The 12,785-nt window shown below is 39.5% G+C and overlaps 1 protein-coding gene across 1 annotated transcript in view; it reads right to left on the reverse strand.

Annotated features, from left to right (window-relative positions):
• Window positions 1–2,423: 2,423 nt before the first annotated feature.
• The window catches only part of LOC130921717 (sodium-dependent neutral amino acid transporter SLC6A17-like), a 61,601-nt gene continuing 51,239 nt past the window's right edge, over window positions 2,424–12,785 (reverse strand). Inside the window, exon 12 of the mRNA XM_057845938.1 lies at window positions 2,424–8,782. Coding sequence (XP_057701921.1) covers window positions 8,384–8,782 — 399 coding nt within the window. The 3' untranslated portion in view covers window positions 2,424–8,383. The remainder of the gene's footprint in view (window positions 8,783–12,785) is intronic.

The following is a 12,785-nucleotide window of genomic DNA, read 5'->3' on the forward strand; positions in this document are numbered from 1 at the left end:
GACTTTTACTTTGTAAGTTAGCCAATTGTTCTTTTGTTGTACATATAACCTCATTTTTTAATTTTTGTATACCGTTTGAGGCTCAGCTCAGGTATTTTAATTTTTTACGTTCCTTATCCGATTACTCGATTATTTGAACTAACTAGCTCATCGATTAATCGACTACTAAAATAAATCGGTAGCTGCAGCCCTATATGCAATTAATAATTTCATAGTTCTGTGGTAGGTCTAAAAGTGCCATGGATTTAAATGTAAACATTTGTTATTAATGATTCAGGAGGAGCAGTGTGGTTTTCGTCCCGGCCGTGGAACAGTGGACCAGTTCTACACCCTCGGCAGGGTCCTCGAGGGTGCATGGGAGTTCGCCCGATCAGTCTACATGTGTTTTGTGGATCTGGAAAAGGCGTTCGACCGTGTGCCTCGGGGAGTCCTGTGGGGGGGTGCTCCGGGAGTACGGGGTACCGAGCCCCTTGGTAAGGGCTGTTCGGTCCCTGTACGACCGGTGTCAGAGTTTGGTCCGCATTGCCAGCAGTAAGTCGACTTCGTTCCCAGTGAGGGTTGGACTCCGCCAAGGCTGCCCTTTGTCACCGATTTTGTTCATAATTTTTATGGACAGAATTTCTAGGCGCAGCCGAAGCGTTGAGGGGGTCCGGTTTGGTGGCCTTATCATTGCATCTCTGCTTTTTGCAGATGATTTAGTGCTGTTGGCTTCATCAAGCCGTGACCTCCAACTCTCACTGGAGCGGTCCGCAGCTGAGTGTGAAGCGGTTGGGATGAAGATCAGCACCTCCAAATCCGAGACCATGGTCCTCAGTCGGAAAAGGGTGGAGTGCCCTCTCCGGGTCGGGGATGAGATCCTGCCCCAAGTGGAGGAGTTCAAGTATCTTGGGGTCTTGTTCACGAGTGACGGTAGGAGGGAGCGGGAGATCGACAGGCGAATCGGTGCAGCGTCTGCAGTAATGTGGACTCTGCACCGGTCCGTAGTGGTGAAGAAGGAGCTGAGCCAAAAGGCAAAGCTCTCGATTTACCAGTCGATCTACGTTCCTACCCTCACCTATGGTCACGAGCTTTGGGTCGTGACCGAAAGAACAAGATCCCGGATACAAGTGGCCGAAATGAGTTTCCTCCGCAGGGTGTCCGGGCTCTCCCTTAGAGATAGGGTGAGAAGCTCGGTCATCCGGGAGGGACTCGGCGTCGAGCCGCTACTCCTCCGCGTAGAGAGGAGCCAGCTGAGGTGGCTCGGGCATCTGGTTTGGATGCCTCCCGGACGCCTCCCTGGAGAGGTGTTCCGGGCATGTCCCACCGGCGGGGGACCGAGGGGATGACCCAGGACACGCTGGAGAGACTATGTCTCTCAGCTGGCCTGGGAACACCTTGGGATCCCGCCGGAGGAGCTGGTTGAAGTGGCTGGGGAGAGGGAAGTCTGGGCTTCCCTGTTAAAGCTGCTGCCCCCGCGACCCGACCCCGGAACAAGCGGAAGATAATGGATGGATGGATGGATGGCATTTGTTATTAAATGTGTCATTAATTTATTAAAATGGCAATTCCGTTCATTCATTCATTCAAAAAAAAAGTTATTTTCTTATTTTATCATATATTATTTAAATCATTACCATTGGATGTCTGTACAGTTACAATGCTTCATGAATTTATTTTATTTTTCATCCTTCAAAGTTAGTGGCCGGATTCGAAAACCTAATTGAGCCAGGTACAGTAGGCTGCTAAAGTTGGGCGCTATTATGGTTATGTCATGCTGGTTTCACAATCAATCATTTGACTAATATAATGTAACATCCCACTTTCTTCTTTTTCTCGATGCTCTTCTGAATATTTTCCTTCCACCCCTGTACATCCCGGGCCATCTTTTACAGCCACCTTATCCACATCAGCACCAAGTCCAAGCCCGGCAAGTCCAGTACCTTCCCACATACAAACTGCTAGTGGAAAAAGAAGTACAGTGTGTTTTAATATTTGTGGTGAAAATAGCTATTGTTGCGCTTAGGGGGCAGGCACCAGCAAATATGTTGCCTTGGGTACCAAATTGGTCAGGAACGGCCCTGCATTGCACTCAGGTTTAAAAGGAAGCACAGAAATGAGAGAGCTTTTACTGCACGTTTTCAAATCACAGTGGAGTTTTCTAAGTGCAATTCTAATGTCTTCTAAAAGATAAATATGAGCCTACCTTGCATATCTTCACAGTTCACAAAGACCCAATCCTCTCCAAAGATCTAAAAAAAAAAATGTTGGTTTGGCTCTCGCAAGTGTAAAAGTCATTGACTAGCAACCTGCAGACGTTTGACTGAGCAGGTAAATTGTCTTCACAGGCGAATGAGAACTGTTAGTGGTCAAAGGTAAAGACTTTGAAACATACTTTAGTGCAAAAATATAACAAATGAACAATGATAACATTAAGTGGTCCTTAGACAACTTCATTATATTTATTAGTAGTATTTTTAGTGAAACCACACTATGTACAATATTGATCATCATAATACAATCATCATCACTGAGGAGAATGGAATGACTGTCTAAGGGAAGCTTTCCCCTCTACAGACTTGTGCTCAGCAGGATCCAGCAACCCGAAGGAATCAATTATATAAAGTACACACATTGGAGCATATTTAAGAAAAGGTATCTAGTATTATAGTATTCCATCATATTGTTTCTTTTCATCCTTTTCCCTTTGTTGTATTTATTCTGCATTTTGTCATCGCTTTTGCACAGATTCATGAAGACAACATTTAATGTACGTTTGTATCTCCTTGTGTATTCATAACATTCATTTTTTGGTGATTCAACACATACCAGTAAACAGTGATATGTCATCTAAATAAAATTAATATTCTGAACAAATTTGTAACATTTTTTCAAAACATTGCAATCTGTATTTGCCACACTCGCAAAGGCTATAGAAAATGCTACGAAAAAAAAAAACACACAAAGTGACATGTGAGACGATAGCCTATAATAGCACACTGAAAGATAATGGATTGAGCAAATAAATACAATCATTGCCTTTCTTGGCTCTTTAAGATGGAAAAGTCAAGTTGGGCCTGAATGTGTCAACAACATGTACACACACCAGAAAATAAGTCTTTAAATGTACAATTGGGATGAAAAAATACATAATCTATCAGATAATATTTAGCACATCTACATACACGGCAAATATACAGGAATATAAATATAATCCTTTCAATAACAGCATAGCTTTGAATATTATGAGTTAAGAAAATAAAGATATCTTTAACAGAAGCTTAAATGTGCTTGCTTTCAATCATCAACTATGCAGTAGCAGTGTGTACAGAAATTAGCCATCTTTAATATACTATTCACATTTGACAAACAGTGGTATGAAAAAGTATTTGAACTTTTGGAATTTCTCACATTTCTGCATAAAATCCCCATCAAAAGTTATCTGATCTTTGTCAAAATCACACAGATGAAAAAACAGTGTCGGCTTTAACTAAAACCACACAAACATTTATAGGTTTTCATATTTCAGTGAGGACAGTATGCAAAATTCTTCTTCTGCAACTTCTGTGGAGTGTCCAAGAGCCTTTTTGCGAACATTAAACGAGCAACAAAGTTTTTTTTTCAGACAGCAGTGGCTTCCTCTGTGGAGTCCTCCCATGAACACCCTTCTTGGCCATAGTTTTACATACAGTTGATGTGTGCAGAGATATTGGACTGAGCCAGTGATTTCTGTAAGTCTCTAGCAGACACTCTAGGGTTCACTTACTTATTTTTCCCCCTTCTGTCATTGTTTGTATACTATCCTGATTAAAATATGAAAACCTATATATGTTTGAGTGGTTTTAGTGAAAGCAGGCACTGTTTTTTTCATCTGTGTGATTTTGACAAATTTCAAATTACATTTGATGGTGATTTTATGCAGAAATGTGACAAAATTCTTAAAGGATTACATACTTTTCATACCACTGTATTTTATGCTACTAGGAGACAAATGTAATATTTACAATTGATTGGAATTGACGCAGAAGTGTTGCAGTTTTTGTGTATTGTTTTTTTGTTGTTGTTAATATTGAATAGAATTTGTGCTTCGATGACTGCCTTTGTGAGTTTGCAGAGGACTGTTTGTGCATGCATTGTGGACACAGCGCTGCAACCACAATTTAGAGATTAGGCTCAATACTTTGTGCGTCATTGTTTAATTAAAAAGCTTTAAGAGCATCGTTCAGTGCACAGTTGAGTGGAATATCTTTCTTTTTAAGCACAGAGTCCATTTAAACATTCACATTTCAGTTGTTTTACTGTGTGCTTCTAATTCTTTGGTGTATAAAATGTGAGTAATCAACTCCTGTTGTGATGAAGTGGAATGAATGTGATGATAAAAATTGTGCATTGTGTCAGATAACATAGCCCTGCATTAAACACGAAACGTACACAGGTTAAATGCTGGCAAACAATATGAAATATTTTTTTTCCCTCAAATAGTGACCTATGCCTTGTTAGACACACTCCACCTGAAGGAATGAATGCCAAACTTTTTGCTTACCGCAATCCTGGGGGTCCTTTGTTTATGACAGAATTTGTACACAGATTGAAACTTCACCCAAGGGCGGTTTTTGGGCCTGTCTTTTCTGTGAGAGAGAATGTTGTTTCTACAGTAGGACCGAACGATATATCAATTGAAGTACATCATCGCATTGCGCATTACTTGCACAGCAAGCACGTATGATATTAAAAAAAAATTTTTTGAACACGCAAACTTGTTTTTCTGCTTTATGCTCATACAGCGCCACAGCCTCTCACCCTCCCTCCTGCTCAGCAGTGTGACCAAACAGTTTTTCTTGGTCATCAGTGCAGCTGTCGTTTGGTACTTAAACTTAACCCTTTAATGCCAGCAATATGAAGCAATTATCAGAGAACCCCAAAATTTGAAAAATAAGGTCCTAATGAAACCTTTTTTTCAAATTTGTAAAAAGAAAAGTAAAAAATGAATACAGTATGTGTAATATGCGCTCAGATATCTACAACCCTTGCTAAATCCTGTTTGTTTTTCTCATGGAACCTGCAGATGCATGTGCTGACTTGCATCCGTTTTTTTTTTTTCTCATGGAACCTGCAGATTCATGTGCTGACTTGCATCCATTTTTTTTTTTCTCAAAATGAAATGTCAAAATTCTGAATTAGTCTCAAAATCCTAAAATTTTAGGTGTATCAAATGTGATACATTTGGCAATATAGGGTTAATGATGATTGACAGGTTTGTAGCCTTGATCTGGCCAGAGAAGACTCTGTAGCTCTACGTTAAAGGCACAAATGTGTTAATCATCGTTAAGATTGTTACATGCTAGCGGTAGCCCAGTCTGAAGTATGCTGTCGCAATTCATTCATTTTGTATGTGAGAGGCTGTTCTCAGCAGCATGAGCGTCAAAGTTATTAAATGAAGTATTTAATAAAGACAAGCATTTTTCTACATTACTCTTGTTTAAAAATAATTCATGTTATTTCTCCGTGTTCCTGCCACATCCCCCCAAAAATTGTGCATGGTATGCTGATTGAACACTCCAAATTGTCCGTAGGTCTGAGATTGTGCATGAATGGCTGTGTGTCTATATGTGCCCTGCGACTGGCTGGCAACCAGTTCAGGGTGTACCCCGCCTTCTGCCTGGAGTTAGCTGTAATAGGCTCCAGCACCCCTGTGACCCTCGTTAGGATAAGCTGTGAATGAATGAATTATACGAACGTTACAGAGAGTGAGTCAAAGTATGGCGTTAAAGGTAATGAAATTAAAAATGTTGGTGTGCCTACATGTTGTGCTGGTGCAGCTTATGAAAAAAGTTAGGCACACCAGTGTAACCAATGCAAAAAGTAAGTTGGAGCCTTGGCAATATATATCGCAATGTTAATTTTTTCCAATATCGTTCAAGCCTACCCCAAAGAGATCTATTCAAGTTATCTGGTGAAAATTCTTCTATTTTTAATATCACAATGTAATATCGCAACCCCTCCCCAAAAATCGCAATGAAAGTTTTTTTTTTTACCAATATCGTTCGGGTGTATTCTGGGGTATGTCAAATATTTCGTGATTAAAATGACTTCGGAAAAAAAAGTGATTAAAATTATTGTTCTATGTATTTCATCCCTACTTGCAGACAATATAATTAAAGGCGCATTATTACCAACTTTACTGGTTCATCAATAGACTTCACCATCTGTTGACAAGACAGCTCCACAAACATTGCGCCACGCCTTCCCGTTGGGGGCCGACTCAGGCAGAGTTTGGCTTGCGCTGTGATAAACTCAAACACACACTGTGCTCAAACGCCTGATTTAGGTGAAAAAAACGACAAATGTCATACTGCATACAAGCAGGCAGGAATGTCACTAGTGGTTTGGTGGAGGATTCAAGTCTATGTTAAAATATCCCCATGCATGCACTTTAAAAAGTTTTGAAAAAAATGCATAAAAAAAATTTGCGTAACCTTAGCTTGAAATATTTACGTAAAATGAATGATAATTGCCTTTTTTTTTTGTTTTTGCTTTTAAACAAGAATCTGGACTGTTCTACGTTCATATCTATGGAAAGTCCGGGATGTACGAGTTTATTTAAAAGAATTTTCCAATTTAAAAAGCGCTTTGTTTTGTGATGGCCGCCACGGTGGATTACACAATAGCGTAATTTTAGCTTGAAATAATTACGTAAAATGAACGATAACTGCCCGTTTTTTTTCTTTTTTCTTTTAACCAAGAATATAGATTGTTCTTTGTTCATATCTAGAAAAATTCTGGGATGTCCACATTTATTTACAAGACTTTTCAACTTAAAAAGCTTTGTTTTGTGATGGCCGCCCCATTGGATAACACAATAGCGCAATTTTAGCTTGAAATTTTTACTAACTTGTATGATGTGTTAAATATTGTTATTGATCCCGAACATATAGGTGATTATCTCTACATATGGTGATTTTTGTGCATCTAGCGTATAATTTGAGAAGTCTATAGCAATAGCAAGTTTTGTTAAACCTGTATAAAAAAAACTAATCGGGATTTTATTAGGGAATGACTTTGAATTTTTTGATGTCGGTGCTTATGGAGACTCATATATGCCTAAGGAAGGTGCCTGTTTTGGTTTTAGGTCGCTAGCGGTTTTGGTTTTGAAAATATTAGATTTTTAAATATTTGAAATTAGGCCCCCTACGGATCGGCCATGAGCCTCGTGTCCCGCCAACTGATAGTGAAGTCTATGGTTGGAAGTCTCTGCTTGACAGTGTCAAGCAAAGATGTTTGTAGCGACACATGCAGGATAATCTGCGTATTGCCTTGTTGACCGAAACAAACACTGAACAAAAATGGCAGAGACACTTGGCCCCTGAGGGTTACATGTGGCCCCTTCTTGGCCCCTGTTTCAGAAAAATCCTAGAACCGCCGCTGACTACACTAACATAACCTAATAAAGTAAACTAAAGTAATCTAAACTAACTAAACTAAAGTACTAAAGTTATATAGAAATATTTGAATGAATAACACTTTGGGCCATGAATTAAATGAAAAACAGTCAGCAAATAGCTGAGTGTGCTCTTTTTGCTGTGTGATGACTGATGACATACTGTACTTGCTGCTGTACGTCTAGTTCATCATATGTGCTATTCTTAACCCCTGAACTGAGCTAGTGTCAGAGCACGTTGAGTGCCTCGGAAGTGGAAAGACAGTCTTGAGTCCATTTACCATTTAAACTATGGTCCCGTCATAAATAGAGGGCCTCCCTGTATCTGAACTCTGTGCATTCGAATCAATAATTCGTCAAGTAGGACCCACAAAATGATCCACAAAAAGTGTGTTACTTGATAATTCAATGGCACAATCTGTGAACATTTATTTTTGTCTGAAGACACAAATTTAACACTACCTAAATCAAATTGAGATTAATTAAATACGAAAAAAGGTACCTAAGTATTTATAGTTTTTGCACGATTATTTGGTGCCTTTCCTTGGGATTTTTCTTAATTGTTTTCTTTCCTTGATTACACATCTTGGCTCAATACTCGATTGGAATTACTGCTTGGTCACCATTTGAGGAAATTGAGCGAATATGAGCACACAGTCGTCTATGATACATGATGAGAGCTTTGCAAATATATACAATAAGTTTTTTTTCTGTTCCGAGGGGACTACAACTATCATTACGTGACATTATTTGTGCAACACAACCTTTGTCAGAGGGCGCATTCATTGCTTTAGTACTAGTGAGTGGTGTGTCATTAGAGGTTCCTTGTGCTAAGGCAAAGGAAAGTAAATCTTAAGTGCATGGACTGAGTGATTTGCTGCTAGGTGAGTATGTTTGTTTATTAGTGAGGGCAGTGCAGGGAATTATTGCCCCCCTTGCGAAGGTAAACTGGACTAGTGAATGATAGAGTCAAAAGTCAGACTCAGGTGTTGTAGGCGTTGTTGGTGTTGTTGGGCTGATGGCTGCATTCTGGTAGCCTGTACCGTAGCAGCTTTTTGGAGACAAGGAGTTAGGGTCCAGGGGTTTCGCTCCACCAGGAGCCAGGTAGGCTTTGCGTGCCGCCACTGATGCAGGCCCATCGCCGGCTTTGGCGCTCAGTATGAACCTGGACTCGTCCTGCTCCTCCAGGTTGGAGATGTCCTTCATCATGCTCTTACGGTAGGAGACGGACAGCTTGTTGGAGCCGTCTGACATCAGGTTAAAGTGACGGGCGATGAAGACGACAGGGAGGGGAAGCATGGCCAGCACAATGAGTGCAAAGCACATGACTAATGCCCATGTGGGGTAGCTCTGGAAGCGCTCCTGTGCCTACAAATACAAAGGTTTGAGCAGTTATCAGAAATGAGCAAAGAATCATTTTAAAGCCATGGCATGCTTGTGTTTAGAATCAAATAACATTTAAACTATTGCTGTGCTCAAGACCACACTTTTTAAGACCGAGGCTTCAATCAATGAAATCAAGACAAGACCAATATTTTTGAGAGTTGAGACCAAATTTTACCCTTGAAATTCCCTTAAAATTTTGTATTGAGACCATTAGCAATCTTGAGAATTATAACTCATGTAAAATGTACAACTGATTTACCCAAATTATGTTAAGATGTTCTAGTAAGCTTTCTCTGATTTTTTTTTTTGGTTTGTTTTTCAAGCAGAAGCCTGAGGTTTTGTGGCCAGGCTCACTAACTACTATTTTAAACACTTCTTAATTTAATTTTTTCCACCTTGTCTAAGCATGATACTGCTGGTACCACAATGCTTCAGTGTAGTAGATATGGCAGTTGTTTGGGTAATGAGCAGTGTTTTGTTTGCACCAAACCTACCTTTTGAAATAACAAAATACATTTGTTTCACCGGAATCATTTTTCCCATATCTGTTTGGGAGATTTTGCCAACACAATCTTTATTTGAGGTTCATCAGAGTGACTTTAAATGTGGGCATTTAACCTGGGTGCAGATGTAATTGTTCAGTTTTGAGCACATCCAACATTGTGTGGAGAGTTGTCTGATCACACTATCCTAGTTGTTTGTTCCTATTTTTCTTTCTTTAAAAAAAAAATAATCGGTGAAGTGATTGATCTTTGTTTGAATCATTTTTTTAAATTGCCAAAACATGGCATTTGAGCAGCAGACTATTTACATAAATTATATCCAGTCACCTACAAGTCAAAAATTACCTTCTGATTAATTTATTGCATGTGGGTCTGTTTTTAATTGCATGTATCTTATCTACTGTATTTTTGTTTTGTTTTGTTTTTAATATAAGCGCACTTAAAAGTCTATTTTTCCCAAAATTGACATTGCACCTTGAAATCCAGAGCATTTTATATATGAATTCTGGTTGTGCTTAATGCCCTTGAACCTATTTTGTTGGAGCATAACTGTAATATGTGCTCAAGACATACATTCATCAAACCCATTTAAAAAATTGATCAAATGGCATATTAATTAAAAATAAAAAGAACAAGTTCAAAGATTAAAACAAATGACAAATGCACTATATTGATGCACTAATGCGCCTTCTGTGGTGGTGTGTCTAATGAATGAAACACAGTGGCACAACTACACGTTGAGCAGTGAATTCGGCGCATATGGGCGCAAGCCGACAGGGGGCGCCGTCACAAGGAATCCCCAGTCAAAATTACGCCAACTTTTTTTTTTTTTTTTAAACTTACACCTTTAAATTGTTAATTAGGAAAGTCAATGGATTGTTGCTAACAAATTTGATCATTGATTTTTTTGCAGCTATGAGCAGTGACGTTTGGGTGTTTGTGTTTAATGTAAGGCTGCGCACGCGCCAGTGATTAGAGCCAGAGAGAGAGGGAGGGAGAGAGAGTTCACTGCTACAGTCAGGTGTAGTTGCTGAATCAATAATATTTACTCGGGAGTTAGATTGTCTTGAGTCGTGTGTATTGTTAGATCCGGTGAGTAAATGAAGCCAATTGTAGTGTTTGTATTCGTTATTGATGAGACATTACTACTTAGCACGGAGTGCTAAGCTAGTTACTGATTATGCTAATCAGTGTCCTAAGTGTCCGTTTGTATTGTGTTTTGGAGAAGCATATTGGCACTTGAGTTATTGTTAGATCGTAAAGTTGTCTCATATCTTTTTATAAAGAAACCACACACATAAACCCATTCAATGCTCAAAGTCACTCAAAGTCTCATTCAGTCTGCCTCTGCCTCCTCCTTATTTGATCTTGTTGTTTAGTTTGTTTCAAGAAAATAAGTGAGTCTTTGACACAATTTGTAGCAGTGCTTTGCCCACAACAACAACAACAACAACAACACAAGTTAATGAGCCGCACCTTCTTTTTTATTTGAATGAACAGGATTTTTGTCTGAGTTTTGTACTGAGAAATTATTTTTAGATTTTATACTCAGAACAATTATTAAAACTTTAATAAGTTGTATGTACTTAACAGTTATAGATTACAGTTAAGTCAGGAGCTGTTATAAAATATCATATATTTTTGAAGGAAGTAGTCATCCATTTTGTACGGTGGCCGAGAGGTGTCAGGCGACATACAAAGTCCAAACACCCTGCAAATAGAAAAAAGCACGAACTCCAATTGCAAAAGAAAAAAAGCAGGATTGCGAACTTCCACAACACGATCCCCAATTCCTACAGCGCGATTGCAAATTGGCAAAAGCACGAACCCCAATATCCACAACACGACTGCAAATGGCTCACAAGACGAATGCAAAAAGCCACAGCACGACAGCAAGTAGCTACAGCACGACTGCAAGACAACACGGAAGTTAAAAAAAAAAAAAAAAAAAAAAAGGACAACGCATGCATATTGCTCCTTTGTTTGTGACCATCTCAACAGACCTCCGTGAAGCTGCAAATTTATATACCGTATAGAGCCTACCCATGTACCACGTGCTCGCTGTATGGTTCCGCCCACTTGTCCGTCAAAACATAGTGTTAACCTGTTACGGCTACGTACATTTCTCCTATTTACGGCGTGTTTTTCTGCTCTTTAACATTAATAATCAAAATGGTGAAGGCGTGTGTGGCTGTTGGTTGCACTAACAGAGAAGATGGAAGGAGAGACTTGAAGTTTTACCGTATTCCGAGGGATCCAAAGAGGAGAGCGAAATGGACGGCTGCAATTCGACGTGAAAACTGGACACCAAAAAATCACCACAGACTATGTAGTAGTCATTTTATATCCGGTAAGATGCATTTAATATATATTTAGAGGGTTTTGGCCTGACAACCACAATTAAGATCATTGCTAGGCTAATCGCCGACAACATACGACGTAGTACGACATAGTTTCAAATTCAAGATGTTTGTGACTTCCCTTTCTTCCACCATCGTTATTTTTTGAATAATATTTAGCTGGTACCAAGTGAAAGAAACTGGCCTCGTCTACGGGGCTGACAAATAACCACAATTAAGATCATTGCGAGGCTAATCGCCGACAACATACGACGTAGTACGACATAGTTTCAAATTCAAGATGTTTGTGACTTCCCTTTCTTCCACCATCGTTATTTTTTGAATAATATTTAGCTGGTACCAAGTGAAAGAAACTGGCCTCGTCTACGGGGCTGACAAATAACCACAATTAAGATCATTGCTAGGCTAATCGCCGACAACATACACGTATGTATGTAGTGAGAGTGCTATCGCTAAACCATATAAACATTAAAAGCCTTAACTCCATTGACAAACGACATGAAATACATTAGACTTGACAGTGGATGTTAGCAATAACAAAAGATTTTGAATTGAAAATTTCGTAACTCACCTTTCCAAGCACAAGATAGATTCCTGCCGAATTTTCGTGGATGAGGACCTGTTTCACCCAACCAGCAACGAAGTATTTATAAGCCTCCAAGCTCTTGAAGTTTTTCATATTTTCGTGAGAATAGGCTGATTTAGTGTGGACAAGATAATTGTAAATATCTGCGTAGCAGATGTCAGGCAGACAGGGCGAAGACAGTGGGTCGAAAAACATCGATTTGGGCATCAAATATGGATCTGGCGACTGTATAGAACGAAGCTTTTCCTCATAACGCCTTTTATGCAACAGATCCAGTGAGTTTGCGGCATCAGAAAGCACCGGGTCTTCCATGAAATGCATTTTAAATTCCGCCATCAATTGAAAACAATGCTAATACAGAGTCAAAATGACGGACAAGTGGGCGGAACCATACAGTGAGCACGTGGTACGTGGGTAGGCTCTACAGGCCCGAATATAAGACTGAAAAAGAGGGGGCCGTCTTATGTTCACGGTCTAGACATTTTACCCATTCACGAAGCTAGGTGGCGCCAGATATCATTGAAGCGATGTCGGAT

This window comes from Corythoichthys intestinalis, chromosome 9, assembly GCF_030265065.1.
Source record: "Corythoichthys intestinalis isolate RoL2023-P3 chromosome 9, ASM3026506v1, whole genome shotgun sequence".
NCBI lineage: Eukaryota > Metazoa > Chordata > Actinopteri > Syngnathiformes > Syngnathidae > Corythoichthys > Corythoichthys intestinalis.